This window comes from Epinephelus fuscoguttatus, linkage group LG4 (assembly GCF_011397635.1).
Source record: "Epinephelus fuscoguttatus linkage group LG4, E.fuscoguttatus.final_Chr_v1".
Taxonomy (NCBI): Eukaryota; Metazoa; Chordata; class Actinopteri; order Perciformes; family Serranidae; genus Epinephelus; species Epinephelus fuscoguttatus.
This window is the reverse complement of record NC_064755.1, coordinates 36,860,971-36,888,005: the sequence shown is the minus strand read 5'-3', so window position 1 is coordinate 36,888,005 and position 27,035 is coordinate 36,860,971. Positions and strand designations below refer to the sequence as shown.

At 42.5% G+C, this 27,035-nt stretch overlaps 2 protein-coding genes across 9 annotated transcripts; both read right to left on the bottom strand.

Annotated features, from left to right (window-relative positions):
- Nucleotides 1–11,130: 11,130 nt before the first annotated feature.
- On the bottom strand, nt 11,131–16,260 carry LOC125887245 (uncharacterized). Its single transcript, XM_049573923.1, has 2 exons — nt 16,144–16,260; nt 11,131–12,974 (listed from the first exon to the last, which is right to left on the bottom strand). Exons 1-2 carry the CDS (start codon nt 16,149–16,151, stop codon nt 11,687–11,689), a joined length of 1,296 nt encoding a protein of 431 aa, XP_049429880.1. The 5' UTR covers nt 16,152–16,260; the 3' UTR covers nt 11,131–11,686.
- Nucleotides 16,261–16,901: 641 nt separating this feature from the next.
- On the bottom strand, nt 16,902–25,489 carry LOC125887243 (uncharacterized). Of its 8 annotated transcripts, XM_049573921.1 has the most exons (4): nt 25,360–25,489; nt 23,000–24,525; nt 20,244–21,810; nt 16,902–19,581 (listed from the first exon to the last, which is right to left on the bottom strand). In XM_049573921.1, exon 4 carries the CDS (start codon nt 19,563–19,565, stop codon nt 18,291–18,293), a length of 1,275 nt encoding a protein of 424 aa, XP_049429878.1. In that variant the 5' UTR covers nt 19,566–19,581; nt 20,244–21,810; nt 23,000–24,525; nt 25,360–25,489; the 3' UTR covers nt 16,902–18,290. The 8 variants fall into 8 exon arrangements, 4 of the variants coding, with proteins under 4 accessions (XP_049429878.1, XP_049429879.1, XP_049429877.1 ...); XR_007449155.1 differs by lacking the exon at nt 20,244–21,810 and having other exon boundaries at nt 25,360–25,483; XR_007449153.1 differs by lacking the exon at nt 23,000–24,525 and having other exon boundaries at nt 20,244–21,797; nt 25,360–25,475.
- Between the last annotated feature and the right edge of the window lie 1,546 nt (nt 25,490–27,035).

Here is a 27,035-nt window from a genome sequence, read left to right as displayed (position 1 = left end):
AGAAACACTACATGAACACTTCAGTTGACATCAATTATGTTGATTAGGGACTATTTAATCCAATATTTGGTGATTGAGCGCACTATTTATTGGCCCAAAGTTGGCTTGTCTCTGCACCCTAGGTCTACTCGCACAATGGTATACTGTAAAACTTCACTTAATAGCCTGGGCTATTATTTGCTTAAATCACTGAAATCAACAGGCTTATATTTGGGACAGGCCTTTCACTCCTTTCACACAAAACTGTTGCTCAGCAAAGATGGGAAATACAATTAAACTGTTAATTTAAACCAGTCTAAATATTTTTTGTTTAAACATTAGGCTTCAGGTAATATATAAATCAATCACAGCACAGAGGAGAAATAGAGGATAACAGCAACCGACATACCGACACAACACCACTTTATCCCGTTAAAACAATACTCACAACTTGGATTAGTTTTTATGAAAAACTCTTTTGATTCTTTTGATCTGAGGACCCTTACAGACTAAAGCAATATGAATAACTTACAGGGTAATCGAGGAATGGACACATAATTTGAGGTAGAGCCAGCATCTTGCTTTTATTTATCTGAGGAACTTCTATGAAATAAATGAACTGCTTGACAACCAGACCAGGCGTCTAATTAAGACAAGCGTTTATTTGTCAAAATGTGTAGCCACACCAGGCAAGTACAAGAGACTGGGCGTTTATGTTTTTGGGTTGTCCGTCTGTCTGTACGTCTGTTCCATTCTCGTTAGGGCAATATCTTAAGAACATCTTGAGGGAATTACTTCAAATTTGTCACAAACATCCACTTGGACTCAGTGATGAACTGATTAGATTTTGCTTGTCAATGGTCAAGGTCCCTGTGACCTTACGTCCATTTGATTCTCATGAACGTGATATCTCAAATAGGCCTTGAGGGAATTTAGTCAAATTTGGCACAAACGTCCACTTGGACTCAATGATGACGTGATTAGATTTTGCTTGTCAGTGGTCAAGGTCCCTGTGACCTTACGTCCATTTGATTCTCATGAACGTGATATCTCAAATAGGCCTTGAGGGAATTTAGTCAAATTTGGCACAAACGTCCACTTGGACTCAATGATGACGTGATTAGATTTTGCTTGTCAATGGTCCCTGTGACCTCACAAACCATGTTTTTGGCCACAACTTAAACATTCATACACTAATTATGACAAAATTTCACACAAATGTCTTATAGGATAAAATGATTGAAGTGGTGACATTTTATTTCCAAAGGGTCAAAGTCTAATTTCACTGTGACATCATCATGTTCTGAAAGAACACTTTTCTGGCCGTTATTCAGCGTCATTCCTCAGGAACAGAAAGAGAGAGACATTTGGTCGAATACTGACTTGGTGACACTAATCTTGGGTGTCCAACTTGAAACTGTGATGCCGGATGGAAGATGTGTGTGAAGCATCCACATTAAAAATATGTAGCTTCTTTGCAGCAACATCCATATTTGAAGCATTGTCACCTGTCATTGCTACATATGAGTCTGGACAGACATGGATGTGAAATGTAACTGCAACCTGACTGGTTTGTAGAGGCATACAATGTGGAGGTGGCTATTCAAATTTTCCTTTTGTTTTGGCCTCAGATTTGAGATTGAACCCATTTTTTAATTTTTTTTTTTTTTTTACTTCATCAGTTTTTCACCCTTCTCACTGAACAAGTAATAACATCTCAAACATCTTTTTTGACACCTGACACTACTAAATATTACAGCCTATTTGGCGCTTCCTGCAGGATTACCTCCACTTCAGAAATGTTTTAGTTTTTTTTAATGCTCCACCTTTTTTAGACTTTTGTTTGGACATTCTTGACTTCATCCTCTCAAATTTTCTTTTCAGTTTCTGTGTGTACACAGCACTGCAGTCTCACGCCCTTTAATGTGCATTGTCTGAGTGTTTACCTTTGCATATTAGGATCAACTGGCGCATGCTTTCAACTTATGAGGATGAATTTCTGAGGTCATGAATTTGATGTAGACTTTTCTTAGGACCTTTCTTAGGAACAAATTAAAAAGAAGAGAGGCCCAACGGTCCTTACAGCTTAATAGTTCCGTTTTTTAAAATGTATTTAACAAGTGTATTATTATCATTTATTTGGTGGTTTGATACAAGCATGCCAAATTGAAATTCATGAACTTTAGAAACAGTCACTTGGCACTAATCTCACCCCTTTGCCTATCATGCCGACACAGGCAGCTCGACGCGACACAGCTCACATGAAGTGGCTCCTATTCTTGTCTCAGCTGACTGGACGTGTTTCCTCAGGAGGACACTTATCGTGTTTGCCTTCACATTCCAGACCCAAACAATACAACAAGGCGGCAGAAATACAAAGCATGCCGTGGTGAAGTGTGGCGCTGCACCTGTATTTCTACAGGCAGATACATAGGTTTAAATAAAACATGTTTTAAATGTTTATTGGACTGATTAAATGTCACTGAGCTGCCCTTGAGGCTTATTCATATTTAGAGGTTTTGAATTCATGTCACAGAACTTGGTCTGTAAATATTTTCATTTTCAGTAATTTTATTTTAATGATGGTGGAAGACAATAGAAAATAAATGTTCTATTCTTGCATTTATGTTTAATTCCAACCTGGTCTCACTCTGAAGTCATCGAATACTGGTGCTTGGTCAGTGAGTTCCAGCGTCAGACACCAACAAAAAAAGCCGTCCTTTCATGTCGGCATATTGGAGGAATGCGACTGGATGGCAATGCAAGTTAAGGCAGCAACAGAGTAGGGTGGGTGGGTGGGATGGGTGGTAGATGGGTCCAACAACCACCAATTTTCACCTAGGAGGTCAGTGAGCGCTTCCCGTATGATTGTAAAGCCCAACCCTGTTCTATTTCCGCAGCCCAACCAGGTGCTTTTGTTGCCTAAATCCAACTACATGCATGTACTGGCAAATGTAACCATGTGCATTACCAGGTCAATTTGTGGTGTTGTACCGGCATAGTGCGTTTATTTTGAAAGAGACTGAAAACTGTACATTTCCTGTGAAAACAGAAGTGTATTTTGAAAACAGATGATGCTGTAACAGGCTGAAGTTGACACTGCGACCCGGAACGTCAACAATCAAGGCACCCAGGGTCCATTTTGTGGCAAATGTATACTTATTGTAATATCAATTTTGTAACCAAAACTCAAGCCTGCTGCCTATTTTAGCCGAGGACACACATTAAAGGAACATTTGGATCACAACAAGGCTTTGAATAATGCGCTGGAGGTCCACATTGCAATTACTAGGGCTGCCGCCGACTAAGAATTTTTTTAGTGGACCAGTAGCCGAGGTTGGGCGCTGGGTGCTATTCTTGTGCTATAGTAGTTTGTTTCTAAGGTAGCCTGTTTACCTGAAATCCTGAGTGCAGAGCTGATCTTGTTACAGTTGCTGTTTATAAGTGTGTAGGCCTATCGTCTGTGGGACACATGTAAAGCTCTGGGTAGCCCTGCACTAACATGATAAACCTTTCCGTATTTATTAGACTGAATATTTACAGAAGAAGGGAAAGATATCTGTTGACTGTGATTGGTTTGTAACGTGACTCCTGTCTGACTGCTGAGCGTGGCCTCTTCCTGTGTCTGTCCTTTCAAATTGATTTTCCACATGGTCCAGTCATATAGGTTTTGATTTATTTTGACAAGGTGCAGCTCCTTATAGAGTTTCATGTTTTTTTTTTGGTTGTTTTTTTTTTTCCCCTGCAACTAAGCGACCAATGAAATCTTGCCATCTAATGACCTTTCTGGTTGAGTAACATTTGGTTGACTGTTAGGGAGCAGCCCCAGTAATTACTCTTGTCAGGTGGTGGTGGCCCATCATGCTGCTCTAAGCACTGGGATCTATTACCCACACAGTTAGCATGGCTCAGTCCAAAGGTAATGAAATCTGCCTTTTGGCTCCTCTAACACTGACCAATCAACACTTTATATTCTATATAAACTAAAGTGTTACAATGACAAGTTGTGGTGTCACAGGAAGCCGTGTGACGGACTAGTTCTCTGCAGGAAGCAGTGACTTCCTCTCTCGTTTCTACACTCATCCACCAATCATCTGAGGAACGTCATCATTTTTGAAACTCATAAAGTTCAGTTGCATTTGACTACGTTTTATGATCTGAGTGACTGAGAATTGTCATAGACACTTTATTTTTTTCTCTGCACCTTTTGAAAATGAGTCGCACTGTGCACTCTGCAGTTCTGTGTCAGTTGCTTTCTTATTACTTTTCAAAGAGGAGTTTTATAGGAGACAGCACCCAGTTGTAATTATGCTTCACTGGATCAAAGTGTGGGAACACTCCTGTACAGTCAGCCAGAGCAGCTCTGTCAGACATGGGATTTAAGTGCCTTGGTAAAGGGCATGCCAGTGATTCATCCACACCTCTGAGGGCTGCAGATGAACTGAATTCAAGCTGAGCGCAGCTTCTGTTCTCTATTCGCAAAATTATGACTTTTGGAAGCCAACTTTCAGTGACAGGAGGTGGATTTAATTTCTTTTTAAACTTAACTGAGAAACGTATTACTTTAAGAACTGAAGCTGACCACAGCCACTGTGCTCTATGATGAAGGAAACTTTTACTAGCCACCTTTCAAGTCCACATCAGGTAAATATTTGATACTTAAGGAGCATTTTAGGATTTAGTGGCATCTAGTGGTGAGGACTGCAGATTGCAACTAGCTGAAACTTTCCCGTGTGCCAAGTGTGAAGTCCTGGTTAGGATTCCTTCAGCGTTCATTGGTCAGGAGGGTTTTACGGGGAGCCGAATTATCCACAGAGGTCTCTTCCTCTCCAAAACAAATGGACACAGTAATTTAAACAAGTAAAAACACGGAATAAAGCAATTTCATATTAAAAATCAGGGTTTTTATTTGTTGTTTGGCTTGTTGCAGAGGGCCTGCTAACTCCGGTGGTCAACACAAATAAGGGAGCCAGTGTTCGGTTTGTCTATTCTGGGCTACAGTAGATTCAAGATTCAAGATGAACTTTATTGTCCCATAGAGTGGGACACCCATCCTGCAGCCATATGTGGCAATACCAGTTGAACTGCGAGAGGCAGATCTGGAGAATTAGCACCAACAACGCCACCTTAGGACTTGCACCTAAAGAATCTACTTTTCACTTTAATTTCTCAGAGGGTTTCCCAAAAATCACCCATACACAGGTAAGTTACACAAATGAATACAGGCACGATGTAAGAAGTTTAACAAGTTTTATTACACACAATAAAATAACTTCTTTATTAAGTTATTTCTCTTTTTTTAAACAGTTATATAGTTCTTTTTATTTCCAAAGGGTACAATATTAATCTGTACAGTGACTCAAAAGTTAAGTTAGAAAAAGAGAGTCAACAACTTTAGCTGTTTTTGAGGTCAACTGCGCAAATAAACAAAAAGAAAGAAAACAAACCAAACAAAATATCTATATACAAAACAACTGCAAACTCAAATCAAAACGAAAGAAAAACAAAAATAAACATGCTACATGCATAAATTTAGCAGGTCCTCAACACTGTGTTAACTTCCCATCCCCCACTAAGGAGTCACCGTCTGAGGTCAGTCTTGAACTACAGTACACTACTCTAAAAAAAAGGGCGCCTAAACGACGAAGGCAGAGCGGCAGAGCGGCAGACTAAGTAAGGCAGGCAAAACAAAAAGAAAACAAACTATGGAGGTAAGAGGCAAGGCAGGGCAAAACAGCAGCCTAACGCCAGGCAAACTTTAAAAGAGACACAGAGTGAGCGTTAGTAACCAATACAGAAGCTACATAAGCACTAGCAGACAAAATAACAATGGGCTTGTGGCACTGTTTACCTGTGTGGTCAGCTGTAGCCTGCACAAATCAATTATCTAGCTGTTAGAAGCTAACGGCAACAGCGGCAGCTAACCGGAAGGGGACACACACACACACACACACACCTCGGCTCAACACGCCAACCTACAACAGAGAGCTGTCAACATGGCACCTTATAACATCTTCACAGCATCATGAGACTGTGCTACACATACCTGGAGAACGAACACACGGCACATACTACGCCGGGAAACCACGGCTCGGCGGAGCTGCATGCCGGCCAGCACTCGCTTCAGCAGGGGAGAGAGGGCGCCTAAACGACAGCGGGGGGTATATGAACAGGTCTGCATTAGCAGCCAATGACGCGGCTGCACTACAGGTGCCGGTAAGGGGCGTGACACGCACCTGCCGCGATCGCCATGCCTGCTGCAACATAAACAGACTGAGGGACACAGAAGAGAAATGCAATATATTCACTGTAAATAACCACCCGGTTACACATAGAAATACAATATACAACATAGTATACATAGACAAATCAACATTATACTCATCGTAGCAATAGGAACACAAAAAGATAAATAAATAACATCACACTCTAAAAATACCTTTACAAATATATAAATCAGCAAATCATCATAATCCAGTGCCAGATCTGGCTTTATCTGCCATGGCTTAAAAGCTTTAAAGACAGAGGTATGAATGAATTTTTAAATCTCTTCAGTCTGCAACAAGGCACTCTAAATCTCCTACCAGAGGGCAGCAGCTCGTACTCTGTATGCAGAGCATGAGAGGAGTCATTGTTATTGGCTTGACTTAAAGTAGCCTGTTCAAAAATAGACTGCATGGAAAATACGGTATTTGACACCTGTTACTTTCCACAGCATATGGATCAATTAAAACAATTTGTTTTCTAACTGCACAGATTAGTTACTGAACCGAACTGTGATACTGTACCTGATTAGGCTCTCTAAAGGCTCATTTATGCTCCCTTTACATATGAAAATGTATACGTCCGTTTCAAACGATGTTACCGTCACTGCCCACGCACTTCCACGCACCCTTTACGTTGGCATGGATGTTAACCAATATATCCACCAGGAGGCAGCCCGGAGTCAAAAGTTTATGACAACAACAAACTCAAAAACAAACATGGCGACTGTGGAGGAGATATTGATAATGTACCTCTTGTCTAAAAGACAAAAACAGAGGCAGCGTTGTAGGAGGCGGTGGTCGGTGAGGCCGTTAAATACATCGCGACTGGAGGACGGAGAATTCCTCTCCTCAAAAAGTTGTTATTTCTTCTTCGTGTCTCACTAGAGCTACGTATCAGGTAGTGACAGCAACACTGCCCCCACAGTTCCCGGTGGTACTGCTCCGTTTGGCCCGTATCCGTAAGCTTTATGGAAACGTGCAGAAATATGGACGAAATGAACGCGGAGCACGGACAGAAGGCTCCGTCCGTATCCGGATCTGTATTTAATGTTGAGCATAAATGAGCCCTGAGACTGCCTGATAAAAAATTATCCACATTTTTGTTCAACACCATGAACTCTGAAATGATGTAGTAAATGCAACCGTTGTTGTAATCTGCTGCAGAGACTGTCAACATGTTTGTTCCAGGTTAGTGAGCTGTCAACAAAGACACCAAGATATTTATATGATGGGACCTGTGGGATGGTTTGGTTGTGGATAACCACAGGCATGTGGTCACCGACTGCCCTTGAGTCAAACACCCTATCCTCTGTTTTGTCAACATTCAACACAAGTTGGCTGTCCTCACACCATTTCACAAACCTTTGAATCTCCAAGAGGTAGTTGGATGGGTTGCAGTTCTTTTACAGTAGAGCTAAGATTGCAGTGTCGTCTGAGAATTTAATGATGTGATTGCTGGGATAAAATCTTCTGCACTCATCAGTGTATAAAGTGAACAGGACAGGTGACCGACACAGCCCTGGCAGGCTCCTGGGTAAACTTTTAAGTCATTCAGCCTCTTAATTAAAAAGTGTGGCTGCAATGTATTAAAAGCTATGTAGATATAAACGGCTTATTGTAAGCTTACGAAAACATGGCCATTTTTATTTTCAGGTGATTATACACTCAAGAAAAAATACTTATTCTATTCTGTTTCTGCCAGTGTAAACCCCTAAATCCTACAGTCTGGACCTTTAAAAGTAAATCAACGACACGTGCTTGTGTCAATCATTTTACTCGTTCAGCAATGTCCTGTTTTTCCCGTTCATCTCTCCATACTGCACCTCATTCCAGAGGAATGTTTTAATTAACTTGAAATTGAAATTCAAAACATGCCATAGTGTAACAGAAGCTAGCACGAGGCAGTTTAAGAGCTAATTTGGAAAACCGTACAATTTCCAGTGCCCAGGGATCATTGCACTAGAGAACAGAAGCATTGACAATGCTGAGATTAGAATACAGTAATAGCTGCTGCAGATCAGGAAATTATTAAGCACACCATACAGGCATGTGGATGCATATGCACACAGTGGTTTGAAAAGGAAATAAAGCTTTAATAGATGTGACCGGTGCAGAGATGATTGCGCTAAATTAGTGTGAAAGTCACTGCTGAGGATTGTTCACCCCCTGACTGTCGCTTCTATGAGCAATTATCCCACCATGCTACACTTTCAGCATGCGTGTACACAACGTGATTAGATGGCATGACATGTACACTTAATCCATCCTAACTCAGTTTTAATTGAACTGACATTTTCACCTCTCATCAGGCACAGTGAGAACTGGATGTGTTCAGAGTGACCCAGGCATCACCCTGCTGACATGCAATCTTGTCTGATAATCCCGGCAGTGTCTTTTTACTGTTTGTTGCGACAGACCCCTCAGGCAACAGTGTCATGTCTCTGTTTCATATCCTGGATCCCGTTACTGGATGTCGTAAAGGACAGCAAATATTGATCCTTCTTCTGTGGTACATGGCAGCGCTCACGTCTCAAACAGGTCTTTGTTTCAGATAAGGTGGCATCAGTGGGAAAGGTCAACAAAATGTTGTCAAAAGAGCAACAGATAAGAGAGTCTTATAGCTCAGGTCATCTTAAACCCCTGACCTGTCTTATATTAAAACATTATATAACTAGTAAGCTTTATAATGCTTCTGCCACAGTCTGAAAACAAAAAAAATAATGAGGACTCTATTCTTGCTTGCTGATAGCAAATGCTATAAAACTTTAAAAACTACTATCATTCGGCATCAACAATCAATCTTTCATAAATGTCTAAATAGTTACTGATGAAATTCCCAGTAGACTTGTAATCTGACTTTGTAGTCCAAACAAGTGCTTTTTAATACTTAATAATAAGGTACAAAACTTATATTTAAAGTTGGAGTAGGTAGAAACAAAAAAGAGCAGAATTTGACAATACACCCTCCTCCTGCAGCTCTCCCCTCTCCGTCCTAAGCCGCTCTCACCAGACAACCACAGCATGCATTTCATACACTGACCCAGTCTTTCCCATACACTGATTAATTTAATCTTTTACTGTTGAAGAGCTGTGCCAGTGCATTCGCTCAGCCCCTCCTTGTTCAGCTCTCTCTGTTAATCAGACAACAATGAGGCAGGAATTAGCTAGCTAGCCAACCCACGGTCCTTCGCCTTGCTCCCTGCCTCTGTGGACTGCTTCGTTGTTAGGAGAGCAGGTCGCAGCTCTGGAGCCTCTCATTTAGAGCCAGTAGTGGGCAAACCCCCTGGTGTTGGGGGTCACAGTGGGCTGGTGGCCAGCTGCAGTGCCAGGTCTAATCTGTGTAATGGCAGCAACAGAAAGTTTGGCGGGAAGTCGCGGCTGTCTGGTCCCCTGAAGCTGGAGTTTGTGCTGGACTGGATTCAGATTGCTGCGGTTGTTGACTGGGGCTCTGGTTCTGGAGCTGCTGCCAGCTCTCCTCCTGGTGAGGTGGTCTGTAGCGGCGGGGATCGAGGTGGAGGTCACACTGTGATTGGAGTCTCTAATTAATGTTAACTTCATAAACGGGACCTTGAAGCTTTTAGCTCTGGTTAGCAGAAGGCTAAACCTTGAGTAATGTTTTCTCTCCATCTCTGAATTGCTTGGCTGATATTGACACTATTGATATTGAGTTTTGTTTAATCTATTGTCAGACTCTCCTTTCAGACATTCTTTTTCGGTAAGTCCTTCTTCCTTTTTTGGGGTGCTTTGAGGTGTAGGTTGTTGCTGCCAATGTTGGAACAGCAACTTTCGCTGCAAGATTCTCTGCCATTAAATCAGGCTCTCACCATCTGGGATGTGCACACACAGCTGCCTTTGTAGTACAGCAAATAGGAACACCCTCTCTCTGAAATGACCTGTGATTGTTCGAATCTCCTGTCACAGCATGAAAAGAGCCAAAGGGAGGTGAGGGAGCCTGTTTTTCTCTCAGTCCACTTCAATGACAATGTGCTCAAAGTTTATAATGGAATTTTCGCCCAATGACTCCAAAATTAAACTTTTCAAATCAACTTACCTTCCGAGTGGTATTTTTGTGGCATCGCTGTCCTAAAGACAAACGGATCACTTTGTGTTTTCCTCAGAGCCTAGCAACAGGGCTCTACAGTTGTTATAACGTCCACCATTTCGACTACTGGGGATAATAACTGCAAGTACTTACTACTACATAGCTACTGGGAAAAACAAAAGTGCTATCATTGTTATGTTTTGGTCGTGCAATGGTTGACCCCTGATATTTCTATCTGTACCTGCCAGATGGTTTTGGTTTGAGCACCATTCACGTCAGTGCTGCACTCCACTTCTTTCAGCAACAACAAATAAATGTGATTTAAAAAAAAAATCTCTACTGACTAGATTGTAAGTGTGACATAAAGATGGATTGCTATAGGGTCGTGCATGACATGCAGATGTGTGCATCTGGCACCAGTTTGATTTTTTTTTTTTTATTAATTTCTTCATATTTTCCTGAGAACAGGTACTGTTCTGCTTTCAGGGAGGCTGATGAAATCCAGAGTCTCTTTGGCTCCAGCTATTTGGTGGCATATCACTGAATGTACAGCATGAAGTAATTGTGAATTAATATTCATTACTGTATAATCTATGAAGTGGTAACTTACCACATGAAGTTATTGTGACTTGATTCTTTATTAATAGTGAGCAAGAGGAATTCATGTTTTGTACTCTAATTATGAAGGTAAAAAGTGTTGCCCAAAGGAGTTTTCTACACCATATTATATTTTTTTCAAGAGATTACCCTGACTTCTTGTCAGTGTTACCATTCAACCATTTATTCTGGGATTCATTTTACCAGTTAATGAATAACATAAGGAAACAAACACTGTGCCTGTAATGTTACACATTTTATTGAAGTATTAGCAACTGAAACAGCATGCAACTGGTCAAACATAAACATATAAGTACAGTGTTTCTGACAGAATTTGGTGGCGGTAGCTGATGGCGGAGGGGGAGCCGTTTAGATCAGATCAGATCAGATCAGATCAATGGATTGGATTAAAAAGCAGCTGCTGCAAGGGCAAGTGAAAGCAAAATGTAGACCCAGGGCTGGACTGCAAGGTGCGCAGTTTACATTGGAGCATCTAAAGTTGAACAGCAGTTTATCTGTCCAGCTCCAAATACAGAAAAACATTATGTGGCGGCAAATATGGATATTGTTGTGGGCAGCCAAAAATAAACATTTACACATTTATTTTCCTCTTGTCTGTGTTGTGACTTGATGTGGAGAAAAAAATATGGATAACATGCCACAAACAGGAAAGTAATAGCTTTGTAGACTTTATAAAATGTTGGGGTCATAATAATAATAAAAAACAAATCCGTAGAAAAAGTGTCTTGAATCGCTATGAGCATTGATTTAATCATAAATTTGTACGGCCATACCGTTGTTACTATTTCCACTGATCTGCACTCAGCTGCTGAGAGATGTACTGACAGAAACACACCCCTCCCTCCAGGTGACCAGTGGAGCTGGGCTGGGGAAAGGGAAAGTGTTTTTTAGCAAGGCAGCAGGTGTAACCTGATGAGAAGAAGATCAGAGCTTTTTGAAACATCTCCTCAGCACCCTCCTGCTCAGAAAATGTCTCTGCAAACTCTTGTTTGCAACCGTCCAGAGAAACATACACCAGGTAGATTTTCGTTAAATTTGAACGACAGCCCATTAACACCTTCTCCTCACAGAGGATTATGTTTGCCTGGCCTATAGCTCTCTGCATTTCTCTCATGATGTACCTCTCATCATCCTTCTTCCATAAACAAATGTGAATAAAATACCCCAATGGAACACAGAAGAAACCAGAAATAGTGAGCACCCATACTGCAGGAGGGTATGTGACTGAGGGAGGGTGGCCACCACAAAAAATAATTGTCAAAATTGTAGAAAAGAATAACAAGAATAAAAGATATGCTACATCTCCAATGTAGACCAGTACTCTACGCCAGAGTGGACGCCACCGCACTTTATTTTGAGAGACATTGTTGATAATTCTCACAGCCTCTCTGTATTTCTCTTGGTCCTCGATGATCAGACGCAGTTGATCTGGCACCTCCATGTCACTGAACTGACCACAGTCCCATTTGTGGAGTCCCTCATCATTGATCGCAATCAGAGGCTGCAGGGCCTTCCCGTTGTAGATAGAGGGAGGCTGGAAGGGCATCACAGTGGACCCTTGAAGCTGCTGGTTGGGGGTGCAGAGCACCTTGAGCAGCTTATTCTTAAAGTCGGGGTCGCTGGCCTCCAGGTAGGTGAGGTGGCAGAGGTGGAGAGGAACAGAGACTCCTGGCTCCAGCAGCACTGGGACCATGGGTTTCCTCTCCAGACAGTCTCTGAACAGAGACATGTTGGCCTCCAGGAGACACCAGCGGCTCCTCACAAACTCTTGGCTGAGAACCAGCAGCACCTTCTGGCTCTCCTGGATGCAGTCGGACATGTTTTCCAACACGGTGCGGCCGGGAGTGAAGTCACGCTCATGGTAGCACACCTGCAGGCCGCAGGACTCCAGCTGGTTGATGAGGGAGTGGGTCCACTGGTAGTCAGTGCTGCTGTAGCTAATGAAGACATGGTAACACTCACCATCTCTCAGGGTGGGAGGAACACATACAAAGGGAGACAGTGGGATAGCAGGCTGTGACTGAGTGTCTGCAGTTTGCAGTTCAGAGGCTCCACTTTCAATGAGTAAACTGAAGAGAGAAGAAAATATGAATTAGAAATGTAGACATCTTCTTCAAAGATTTGATATGGTCATGTTTTTTTGCATTAGAACAACTCCTGGAGTCATTGAAAACCACATTCAAAGTTCATCCTACTGCTTAAAGACTAGGTTTACATGCAACTAATATACTGGACCACAAATATTCTAAATATGACAATATTTAGAATTTGAACAGCTGAATAAGGCTTTTCTCTCAATGTAGCATTTTCCAAAAAGGGTGTTTTCAGATACACAGTACTATGATTCGTACAGTTCCCCCAGTTCCATTGCCCCACCTCTCCACTTCCCTGCCACTCAGCTTTCACATTAGTAATGTGGTTCCATACCTAAGTACGCTTGCGTCATCATCTACATGACATTTTTGTGGTGCTTTAGTGTAGAAAATGGCGCCACAGACAGACATCGCTGCCCTGGGGGCCGTCATCAACAGGGATTGACAGAGCAGAAGCCTCTACTGTTGGGCGCTGGGCCCTCAGCAAAGCTGTCTTTGGGTCTGCCATTTGATATGAAGGCATCAGTATTAAACTGAGACTGTTCCATAACTTGATAAAAAGTCCTTGTAGATGCGTTAAATAGCAGTCCACTTTGGTGTTTTGGTACAGTTGGTGTTCACACCTGATGTGTGTACACATAAATCATCCTCGAGACAACCTTTCAAAGTGGACCGCACACAGTGTTCATGCTAATCAAGCAAACTGGACTTTGGGGTGAAGTGTTCTCAGGACCAAGCTTGGGTCACTGATGTGGAAGCTCCCTCAGCCATGTAAGATATGCCAAGTGGCAACCTCTGGGGCTAAAAAATGAAGCCAACATGGAAGTGCCAAAAAGTGCAGTTCTTCTCATGGCCACTTGAGGCTGGCTCCAGAAGTGAGTCAATTCCCACAGACCTCCATGTTAAAATCCCCAGCTTCACAGCAGCTTTGAGTGACAGGCTGTCTGCCGATAGCGTCCTTGTCTTCTCAGTCCACGGTGCCAACTTCTCGCTCATATATGGTCACTTTCAGCTCCATAAAAGCAAGATAGCAGTTGCTAAGTCTATTATTTTTACAATCTGTCATCTCATTTGGGATTTTTACTGCAGTTTGAGATGAACTGCCTCTTGTCTATCAACTATCAACAGGTTTTTGGATATGTGCAAATACTGAGACACACAAAGTCGTTGAAGAAATAAAAGCAGAAGACTCTGCACTATGGAACACGTGTGCTGCCCACAGAAAACTAAGAAAAAAATCCTACTTTGACCGAAGAAGCAAAACTGTTAGGGGTGGCAGAGGTTCAGTCTATAGGGACTTGGGTTGGGAACCAGAGGGTTCCTGGTTCAAGTCCCCATCCAGAACAAATGTGGGTTTGGACTGGGAGCGGGAGAGGTACCTGTTCACTTCCTGGGCACTGCAGAGGCGCCTTTAAGCAAGGCACTGAACCCCCAACTGCTTGGGGCTCCTGTCCAAGGCTGCCTCCTCACTCTGACATCTCTCCATTTAATGCCTGTATAGGTCCTGTTTGTGCGTGTGTGTGTGTGTGTGTGTGTGTGTGTGTGTGTGTGTGTGTGTGTGTGTGTGTATTTTGGGCCTGTGTGTGTTTATCACAACAGAGTGGAAAACAATTTAATTTCGTCTCAGGGATTAATAAAGTATATCTTCTTCTCCTAAAATAGCACAAGTGACTCCAGCCATTACACTGTTCCATGTTTTGATATAACGACATGTTAGGGCACTTTAATTGGAGTATGCATGGCTGCAAGTAAACAGGAATATTAGTGGAATATTCATTTTAATTAGCTATTTAAACAGCTAGGTAGGAATATTGTCTTTTTTAGAATTGGGACAAAAAAGTTGAAGATTTTGTGCATGTAAACATTGTCAGTGGTCACGCTGCTGCGCAGCATAACTCCTCACCTAACTCTCTTGAAGTTGAAATATGACGGAAGAATAATAAATTGGAGTAAACAGTGATTAAAAACTTGTGTATATGAAGGGATGTCATTATAGTAGCTTTTTAATGAATGTATTGTTTTCAGAGCTCTGTGTGTTGAGTGTGACAGAAGCAGAATGTAAATGCTACACACAATTTAAAACTACTCAAATGATCCAACTTTAATTCAGAAGAAGAGTCATTTTATGTCAACACTGCTAATCTGACCAGCATGTTTCTATGAAAAGAGAATTTTATGGGTTTTAAATTGCCTAAAAGTGGCCGGCTTAGAAAAGCACATCATAAAGCAAATCATCGGGTAAAACCCCTTTTTGAAAAATGTCCCTTTCTCTAACGTGATTTAGACTCTGTCATGAAATCTATTTCCTGTATGTACTGTGAAAACAATATACATCCTCTCTTCCGACCTTCGTTGGCATATTTACATCTTGCTCAATTCCTACATTCACATTACAAATACAGATTTAAAGTCATTCTGATTTGTCCACATGTGATACAGAACAAAGGATTCGAAGCATTTTTAGGTTTGCAGCAACATGACTTCTGTCACTGAAGTGATGATCACAAATGACACAATATACTGTAAAATAAAACACAGACAGCAAATATTCTCAGTTGATTTTTAGGTACAACCCTAACTCTAAAATGTTGCTTATTTTATTTATTTTATTTATCTTTTGTTGATGTCTGTTTTGTTTTTGTTTTTTGTTTTTTTTAGTCCTTTTAACTAATTTATTACTAGTCTTTTTAATGCACTGTGTAGCTGATGAGAAACAGTATTTTGTTTCTTTTTGTATGTAAATACTCAGGGAAATGACAAATAAAGTGAATCTGATCCAAAAATGTAGGTTGTCTTGAAAATGTAACATCACTGACGGCAGAGGAATCATTATTCAAGCAACTCAGTGCTGCTCCAGACATACAGGAAGTAGCCTATTTGTGCTTTAAAAAGTAGTCAGATGATCTAAAGCTGAACATTACTAAGAGTTATAAAGATCCATGATGTAAAAAACTCCACTAAACATGTAGATAACAGACTAAAAAGAAGAAAGACTAGAAAAGGATGGACAAGGAGGAACATAAAAGCTCCCATGCCTCCATCTTTGTTAAAAACAACAACAGAAACCCACTGCTCTTTTTAAAGACAAAAACTGTAAGCACACTAAAAGGACAACAATCAGTACACAGCACAAGTGCATTCATACCTGTTCATGATACAGTGTATTCAAGCAAATGTGATGAAGCGTGATCGTACTGCGTGGATGGGCAAGAACTGAAAGTTAACTGAGGAAATGGGAGGGAAAAAAACCTTGTCAGTGTTGTACTTCTGGTTTGTTAAAGGGCCAGCGTGTGTTGTGATGTCTGAGGGGCTTCTAACATGAATGAAGTAACTGTGCCTTTAATGGCTCTGAGTGGTTCTATTAGCTCAGACAGTTCATGTTGACTGAGTGTTTATCAAATAGTGGAAACAAACATAAGGACACTGAGGGTTTTTTCTCATATAGTCCTTTTTAAATGAACTGAACTCAGTCCTCTGAAAGTGGACCAACAGAAAAGGGACTCTGTTCTTTTTGTGTTCACATTTTCAGTTCATTTGAAAGAAGACTCGGTTCTCTTACTGGTCGACTTCAGCTCTGATGGGGCCTCAGTCCTCTTTCTGTTCATGCTACAGCCAAGATATAATATATGTTGACATAGTTTTGTTTTTACTTTGACGTGTTACTGTAGTGTGGTTATGAAGCCCCTCGCTTTCAGATGAACTTAAAATTGGAGGAAAACCTTTCCGTGCAATCCATGGTGAAAGAGGAAACCAAAGATTTGCATGCTATATAGGCTACATTTATTTCCCTCCAAATAAGCTCACACTTATTTACCACCATTTACATTTCTCAGTGGTCCTATGTGCCAACAGGAGGGTAAAATCATAATAATAAAAGACTGTGACTGTGTTTATTAGCGTTATTTTAATTGTGTAATGAAAGTCATGAATAATACATAGTGAAGACATAAATGATAGTATATTTGTTCATCCTTGTAAAGTGCACAGCCGGTCAGCCTAGATGGACACATCTGCAGCGCCCGGCCCCGCCCCTTTGGCTGCTGCGAGTGCCTGCTGGAGCTGGCAGTGTGAGCGATGTCAGAGCAACCAGAGCGCCCGCAGGCGACCATGAAGCTTTCGGTGGGAATCCCCAGTAAGGGTTTCTGTGCTGTAGACTGTTGCCACTTGATGCATTCTACATTCCACATCTGGAGATGTGCAGTATCTTCCATGGACCAAACTACTCCTCATCCTGCGTCCTTGCAAGTGTTACAGGTGTACATGGTACATGTACATTTCAAGCGTCCCAGTGCAATAGCATGTGATCTAGACGGCTAAATATAATGGCAAAGAGCAAAGCGACCCTGGAGCGCTCTGTGTTCACAAGGCACAGGTTAAGTGAACTGCACTGGGGACTTGAAGAGAACCAAACTCAGACCGTCTCCTGAGTTGATCTGAGCTCTCTTGGAGTGTTCACATATGTGCAAAAAATGCTGAGTCACCACTCTGAGTCTGTTTAGAGGGCTGAAAAGGACCAAGTGTGAAAACATCCTAAAAGAGAGTATCTGAACAGTAGTGGTTTGTTCTGAGATGCAGGATGTCATTTAATCCAAATGGTTCTGTATGCGACATTATATTCATTAATATAGCAGCGAACTTGCCTGGGTCTAGACCTTTATATTCACTCACTCCGACAAGTTAGAGTTGACTGATTTGTCTGGCATTGCAACATGTAACTTGCTGCTGTTGCTGCGCTGAAATAATAAATGACCAAGGAGCACTGCGGGGGGACTAACACAGTTGTCGAGCGGTGCCCCAGAGCCAATGAGGAGCATTTATAACAATGCTAAGCACCATAGACTAGAAAGACACTGCCACCGGGGCTATTCTAAATTAACATGTCTTTTCAATATCGCCCAACATGGTAGTTTATTTTACTTTGTTCTGCTCTTAAAACCACGGCAAAGTAGGTTTGTTGGCATGGCTACACATCAGTGCGGACTGAATGAAATGAAAACTATAATCACACTAATAGGACAACAAACAGTACACAGTAATGTACCTTCTTACCTGTCCATGATACAGTAAAATCAAGCAAATATAATGAAGAGTGATCGCACTGGGAGCACGAACAAGTCAGGAAACACAGAAAAAAACACTCTCACTTTTCTGCTTCAGGTTTCCAAAATGACAGCGTTTTTCTTCGTTCTCATGAATAAAGTAACTGCCTTTAAATGGCTCTCAGTGGCTGGATCAGTCGAGAATTTTCATGTTTTATCAAACATCAGATACTAAAGCCAAACCTGAACACTTCTATTTCCATTGATCTGCACTCAGCTGCTGAGAGACGTACTGACAGAAACACACCCCTCCCTCCAGGTGACCAGTGGAGCTGGGCTGGGGAAAGGGAAAGTGCCTTTTAGCAAGGCAGCAGGTGTAACCTGATGAGAAGAAGATCAGAGCTCTTTGAAACATCTCCTCAGCACCCTCCTGCTCAGAAAATGTCTCTGAAAACTCATGTTTGCAACCGTCCAGAGAAACATACACCATGTAGATTTTTGAATTTGAGCAACAGCCCATTAACACCTTCTCCTCACAGAGGATTATGTTTGCCTGGCCTATAGCTCTCTGCATTTCTCTCATGATGTACTTCTCATCATCATTCATCCAGAGACCAATGTGAATAATCAACCCAATTGGAACACAGAAGAAACTAGCAATAATGAGCACGCATTGTCCTGTAGTGTATCTGACATGGAAATCGTGGAACAAAGTAAATAAAGCTGTCGTATATATAAAATATACTACCAAAAGTAAAAAAAAAGTTAAACCTGCAATGTAGATCAGTACTCTAACCCAGAGTGGGCGCCACCACACTTTATTTTGAGAGACATTGCTGATCATCCTCACAGCCTCTCTGTATTTCTCTTGGTCCTCGATGATCAGACGCAGTTGATCTGGCACCTCCATGTCACTGAACTGACCACAGTCCCATTTGTTGAGTCTCTCCTCATTGACAGCTGTCAGAGGCTGCAGGGCCTTCCCGTTGTAGATAGAGGGAGGCTGGAAGGGCATCACAGTGGACCCTTGAAGCTGCTGGTTGGGGGTGCAGAGCACCTTGAGCAGCTTATTCTTAAAGTCGGGGTCGCTGGCCTCCAGGTAGGTGAGGTGGCAGAGGTGGAGAGGAACAGAGACTCCTGGCTCCAGCAGCACTGGGACCATGGGTTTCCTCTCCAGACAGTCTCTGAACAGAGACATGTTGGCCTCCAGGAGACACCAGCGGCTCCTCACAAACTCTTGGCTGAGAACCAGCAGCACCTTCTGGCTCTCCTGGATGCAGTCGGACATGTTTTCCAACACGGTGCGGCCGGGAGTGAAGTCACGCTCATGGTAGCACACCTGCAGGCCGCAGGACTCCAGCTGGTTGATGAGGGAGTGGGTCCACTGGTAGTCAGTGCTGCTGTAGCTGATGAAGACATGGTAACACTCACCATCTCTCAGGGTGGGAGGAACGTATACAAAGGGAGACAGTGGGACAGCAGGCTGTGACTGAGTGTCTGCAGTCTCAAGTGAGTTCATTGGATCCATTATCTAAAAAAAGAAACTGAAGAGAGAAGAAAATGTGATCTAGAAATGTAGGCATCTCTTCTCAAAGATTCCTTATCCAGTCCATTCACATTACAAATACAGTCAAATAGAAAACAGATATAAGCTACTAACAGTTGTCCTGATATTCACACATATAATACAGAACAAAGGATTTTCACACATTTTTAGGTTTGTGGCAGACATTAACTCTGTCACTTTAATGATCACAAATGACACAATATACTGTAAAATAAAACACAGACAGCAAAGATTCTCAGTTGATTTTAGGTATAGCAACACCCAAAGTCTAAACAGTGTGATTTAACTTCACTCACAGCAGAATAATCAGTATTTAAACAACCCAGTGCTGCTCCAAACATACAGGAAGTAGCCTATTTTTGTATAAGGAAGTAATTAAATAAGCTAAAACCCAAAGTACCTCAGTTATAAAGATCCATTATACGAGAAAGAAAAAACACACAAAATGTCTATATAACACGCTAAAGTGTTCACCAGTGAAGTAAATTCATAAAAAAAAAAAATTCAGGACACGTTAGTTTTCATAGCTCCATTGATTTTGCTGGAAAGAACAACAGAATCCTACTGCTGTTTGTTACAATGAAAACTATAATCACACTAAAAGGACAACAAACAATACACAGAAATGTACATTCATACCTGTTCATGATAGAGTAAAATCAAGCAAATAAAATTAAGAGTGATCTCACTGTGAGCAAGAATGGAAAGTAAATTGAGGAAACAGAATGAAACACATCCTGACTGTTCTGCTTTAGATTTTTTAAAGGGACAGCATCTGTTCTGATGTCCAAGGGGCTTCTAAAATACATAAAGTAACTGTGCCTTTAATGGCTCTCAGTGGCTCTATTAGTCCAAATGGTTTATATTGACTGGGCAAGTTTTTGTCAGATGATAGAGACACACATGTGGACACTTCTATTTCCACTGATCTGCACTCAGCTGCTGAGAGACGTACTGACAGAAACACACCCCTCCCTCCAGGTGACCAGTGGAGCTGGGCTGGGGAAAGGGAAAGTGCCTTTTAGCAAGGCAGCAGGTGTAACCTGATGAGAAGAAGATCAGAGCTCTTTGAAACATCTCCTCAGCACCCTCCTGCTCAGAAAATGTCTCTGCAAACTCTTGTTTGCAACCGTCCAGAGAAACATACACCAGGTAGATTTTTGAATTTGAGCAACAGCCCATTAACACCTTCTCCTCACAGAGGATTATGTTTGCCCGGCCTATAGCTCTCTGCATTTCTCTCATGATGTACTTCTCATCATCATTCATCCAGAGACCAATGTGAATAATCAACCCAATTGGAACACAGAAGAAACTAGCAATAATGAGCACGCATTGTCCTGTAGTGTATCTGACTTGGAAATCGTGGAACGAAGTAAATAAAACTGTCATATACATAGAAAATGCTACCAAAAGTAAAAAAAATGTTACACCTCCAATGTAGATCAGTACTCTAAGCCAGAGTGGGCGCCACCACACTTTATTTTGAGAGACATTGCTGATCATCCTCACAGCCTCTCTGTATTTCTCTTGGTCCTCGATGATCAGACGCAGTTGATCTGGCACCTCCATGTCACTGAACTGACCACAGTCCCATTTGTTGAGTCTCTCCTCATTGACAGCTGTCAGAGGCTGCAGGGCCTTCCCGTTGTAGATAGAGGGAGGCTGGAAGGGCATCACAGTGGACCCTTGAAGCTGCTGGTTGGGGGTGCAGAGCACCTTGAGCAGCTTATTCTTAAAGTCGGGGTCGCTGGCCTCCAGGTAGGTGAGGTGGCAGAGGTGGAGAGGAACAGAGACTCCTGGCTCCAGCAGCACTGGGACCATGGGTTTCCTCTCCAGACAGTCTCTGAACAGAGACATGTTGGCCTCCAGGAGACACCAGCGGCTCCTCACAAACTCTGGGCTGAGAACCAGCAGCACCTTCTGGCTCTCCTGGATGCAGTCGGACATGTTTTCCAACACGGTGCGGCCGGGAGTGAAGTCACGCTCATGGTAGCACACCTGCAGGCCGCAGGACTCCAGCTGGTTGATGAGGGAGTGGGTCCACTGGTAGTCAGTGCTGCTGTAGCTGATGAAGACATGGTAACACTCACCATCTCTCAGGGTGGGAGGAACGTATACAAAGGGAGGCAGCGGGACAGCAGGCTGTGACTGAGTGTCTGCAGTCTCAAGTGAATTCATTGGATCCATTATCTAAAAAAAGAAACTGAACAGAGAAGAAAATGCGATCTAGAAATGTAGGCATCTCTTCTCAAAGATTTCATGTGGTAATTTTTCATAATAATAATAGGAATTCATTTTATTTACTGGCGCCTTTCAAAGCACTCAAGGACACCCTGAACCTTTGTTAGCATAGCTCCCAGAGTCATTAAAAAACATTCAGAGGTCACGCTATTGCTCAGCATAACTCCTTAAAGTCCTATATGATGTAAATTCAACAACATTGTACTTTGAATAATAAATTGGAAAATAATTCAACACGTGTAAGTAAAGTCCTTATGATTTCTTTTTTTATGAATACACTGTGGTTTTGGAGCTCTGTGTTCTGAGAGGGTGAAAGAAGTAGAATGAATATAATTTTAGAAGTTACCAAACTTTAATTCAGATGGACGAAAACACTTTGTTATTTCATGTCAACACTGCTAATCTGATCAGCATGCTTCTTTGAAAAGAGCAGTTTAGGGGCTTGTAACACCCAAAGGTTCCCGGCTTAGAAAAACACATCATTCTCAACTGAAGCAAATCACCTTTTTCAAAAGTGTCCTTTTCTCACAGGTAGTTCCTTTCTCATGACATCCAGGAGCACATTTATATCTTGTCCAGTTTATTTACATTACAAATACAGTCAAATTTAACACAGATATAAGCTCCTAAATGTCATCCTGATATTCCCACATATACTACGGACCAAAGGATTTTAAAACAGAGGTTTGTGGCAGACATTAACTCTGTCACTTTAATGATCACAAATGAAACAGTATACTGCAAAATAAAACACAGACAGCAAAGATTCTCAGTTGATTTTAGGTATAGCAACACCCAAAGTCTAAACAGTGTGATTTAACTTCACTCATAGCAGAATAATAAGTATTCAAATAACTCAGTGCTGCTCCAAACATAGAGTATATAGAAGTATTCAAATAAGCTAAAACCCAATGTGACTGAGAGTATTAAGGATCCATGATATATACAAAAACATGAAATGTCTACAAAACAGACTAAAATGTTCATCAGTGAAGTGAATTCATGAAAACAAAGTTTCAGGACACGTTAGTTTTCATAGTTCCATTGATTTTGCTGGAAAGAACAACAGAATCCTACTGCTGTTTGTTACAATGAAAACTATAATCACACTAAAAGGACAACAAACAATACACAGAAATGTACATTCATACCTGTTCATGATACAGTTAAAATCAAGCAAATAAAATTAAGAGTGATCACACTGGGTGCACAAGCAAGAACGTGAAGTAAACCCAGGAAACACAGAGTGAAAAACATCCTCACTGTTCCGCTTCAGATTTGTTAAAGAGACAGCGTCCTTTCTGATCTCTGAGGGCCTCTAAAATACATGAGGTAACTGTGCCTTTAATGGCTCTCAGTGGCTCTATGAGCTCAGACAGTTCATGTTGACTGGCTGAGCTTTTACCAAATAGTAGAGACACACATGTGGACACCTCTATTCCCACTGATCTGCACTCAGCTGCTGAGAGACGTACTGACAGAAACACACCCCTCCCTCCAGGTGACCAGTGGAGCTGGGCTGGGGAAAGGGAAAGTGTTTTTTAGCAAGGCAGCAGGTGTAACCTGATGAGAAGAAGAGCAGAGCTCTTTGAAACATCTCCTCAGCACCCTCCTGCTCAGAAAATATCTCTGCAAACTCTTGTTTGCAACCGTCCAGAGAAACATACACCAGGTAGATTTTTGAATTTGAGCAACAGCCCATTAACACCTTCTCCTCACAGAGGATTATGTTTGCCCGGCCTATAGCTCTCTGCATCTCCGTAACAATGTACTTCACTTTATTCTTTTTCCAGAGACAAATCTGAAGAACAAACCCCATTGTAGCACACCAGGCACAAGAAGCAGTGACTTCCACAAGAGTTTTGCTCTTGTCATTGTATGAATATTTAATAAATTCAAGGCAAAGCAACAGGGTACAGATACACATAATAAACAGCACAACTACATTCCAGAGTGGGTTTACTTTATTTTGAGAGACATTGTTGATCATCCTCACAGCCTCTCTGTATTTCTCTTGGTCCTCGATGATCAGACGCAGTTGATCTGGCACCTCCATGTCACTGAACTGACCACAGTCCCATTTGTGGAGTCTCTCCTCATTGACAGCTGTCAGAGGCTGCAGGGCCTTCCCGTTGTAGATAGAGGGAGGCTGGAAGGGCATCACAGTGGACCCTTGAAGCTGCTGGTTGGGGGTGCAGAGCACCTTGAGCAGCTTATTCTTAAAGTCGGGGTCGCTGGCCTCCAGGTAGGTGAGGTGGCAGAGGTGGAGAGGAACAGAGACTCCTGGCTCCAGCAGCACTGGGACCATGGGTTTCCTCTCCAGACAGTCTCTGAACAGAGACATGTTGGCCTCCAGGAGACACCAGCGGCTCCTCACAAACTCTGGGCTGAGAACCAGCAGCACCTTCTGGCTCTCCTGGATGCAGTCGGACATGTTTTCCAACACGGTGCGGCCGGGAGTGAAGTCACGCTCATGGTAGCACACCTGCAGGCCGCAGGACTCCAGCTGGTTGATGAGGGAGTGGGTCCACTGGTAGTCAGTGCTGCTGTAGCTGATGAAGACATGGTAACACTCACCATCTCTCAGGGTGGGAGGAACGTATACAAAGGGAGACAGTGGGATAGCAGGCTGTGACTGAGTGTCTGCAGTCTCAAGTGAATTCATTGGATCCATTATCTAAAGATAAGACAGAGGTGAGAACATCACAAGCATATAAATGCTCTACAGGGATAGCGTTTAACTTTAAGGTACAGCTACAACATGTATTTAAAAGTAAATTGACTATCAGCGTCTATCAGCATGCCAGAATAAACTTTGATCCCATGGTGGGTTAGCATTCATGTTATTTACTGAAGTTCTGAGCACTCCATTCATTTTAGCTTAGTGTAAGAAACTGCTTGTTTGTATACGGTGCATGGTGTCTCACTGCCCATATATGTATATATTATATACACACTCAGTTTGACGTAAATCAAGACTAATGCAGTCAAACAATTTCCTGTAACAAATCCTACTTTCAGTTTTGTTTTACTTTAGTGTCGCTAAGGCTGCCTCAGTTGCTTCATGCTCAGTATGCCCCTCTGTCTGTCATCAGCCACTTCTCACTTCCCCTCGGCCTATGATTTCCAGTCATCTGTCTTTTAATTCCACCTGTTCACTTACTCCTCATTCCCCAGTTACTCCCACAGTATTTACACCAGCCTATCTCCAACTATTTCATCATCTTAGCTACCTTTGTTTGGACTTGCTCTCTCGGCCACATTGTGACACAAATGAAGGTAGACTAAAGACTTTTGAGTAACACACAACAAATCAACAGGATCACATCCAACAGCCTCCAGAATGACCACATATTTGAATCTATGTCTATTTAAAACACTGCCAACATGAACTGAATATCACAGGTCAGGTACTGTTTCCTTTTGTTTTCTCAGTCTTTTTCCGCCTGTTGTTTTCTGTCAAACATTGTTTTTTACTAAAGGCAGTTAGAAAGTGAATGTATTCTCATACCTGTAGATGATAAACTCCTAAAGCAGTGCAGCAATGGGTCGTCAACAGCACAATAAAGAAGTCCTGGGGGAAAAAAACCCATTGCTCTGTCGGGAGTTTCATGAAAGGCTTGTATTGACTTGCACCAGTGGCTTTATAATGTGGGTGGGTTTAGAACAGTGACTGCACCTCTAATGAAAAATAATCTTACATCACTCCATCCTGCATGCTTCAACCTGTCTGCCTGGTTGGTGATGGTGGTTGGAGATGGTCCAACCTGTCATGAGTTCATATTTTTAAATACACTGCTCAAAAAAATTAAGGGAACACTTAAATCACACTTCGCAATAGTGGTCAATGGAAATGGATCCAAAATCTCACTGAAAATCAAAGGAAGAAATTGAAATCACAGGCTGATCCAACTTATGTGAATTTTATCACAGCAGCTCATAATGTGACTCAGTGGTGTGTATGGTCCCCGCCTCCCTGTTTGCACTCACGGCAGTGTCTGGACATACTCCTGATGAGTCAGCAGATGATGTCCAGGGGGATCTCCTCCCAGACCTGGATCAGAGCATTAGTGAGCTCCTGGACAGTCTGTGGCAGTACTTGGCGGCATCAGATGTGAAGATGCACAATGTCCCAAAGGCGCTCAGTTGGATTTAGGTCAGGGGAACGAGAGGGCCTGTCAATCGCATCAATGCCTTCGTCATCCAGGAACTGCCTACACACTCTGGCCACATGAGGCTGGGCATTTTCCGGAAACAGGAGGAATCCAGGGCCCAATGCATGAGCATAAGGTCTGACAATTGCTCTGAGAATTTCATCCTGGTACCTAACCGCACTCAGGGTACCGTTGGCTATGACATGGAGGTCTGTGCAAACTCCAAGGATATGCCTCCCCAGACCATCACTGAGCCACCACCAAACCAGTCATGCTGGATGATGTTCAGGCAGCATAACATTCACCACAGTGTCTCCAGGCTTGTTCACGCTTGTCATATGTGCTCAGTGTGAACCTGCTCTCATCTGTGAAAACAACAGGGCACCAGTGGCGGACCTGCCAATTCTGGTGTTCTCTGGTGAATGCCAATCAAGCCGCACGGTGTTGGGCTATGAGCACAGGTCCCACTAGAGGACGTTGGGCCCTCATGCCCCCCTCATGGAATCTGTTTCTGACAGTGTGGTCAGAAACATGGACACCAGCAGCCTGCTGGAGGTCATTTTGTAGGGCTCTAGCAGTGCTCCTCCTGTTCCCGCTCGCACAAAGGAGCAGATACCGGTCCTGCTGCTGGGTTGATGCCCTTCTACGGCCCTGTCCAGCTCTTCTCATGTTTGAGCCGGTCTCCTGGTATCTCCTCCATGGTCTTGAGACTGTGCTGGGTGACACGGCAAAGCTTCTTGCGACGGCACGTATGGATGTGCCATCCTGGAGAAGCAGGACTACCTGTGCAACCTGATTGGGCTGCAGGTACCTCCTTATGCTACCAGTGGACACTAGCAGAACACAGAACTAGAGAAGAATCAGTCAGGAAGGATAAGGAGAGAGCAACTGTCTGTGGACACCACATGTAAAACATTCCCCTTTTGGGGGTTGTCTTGCTTTTGCCTCTTCATTGCACCTGTCATTTGCACAAAAGCAGCTGAAACAATCACAATCACTTGTTCTTTCTAAATGGACAGATTGATATCCCTGA

Coding starts and splice junctions, on each gene's coding strand:
- LOC125887243 (XM_049573919.1), bottom strand. CDS start 25,461: ATGAAACTCCCGACAGAGCAATGGGTTTTTTTCCCCCAGGACTTCTTT. Junction 21,798..25,359: donor TAGGAGTTTATCATCTACAG/GTATGAGAATAC, acceptor TTCTTTTTTTAG/ATAATGGATCCAATGAATTC.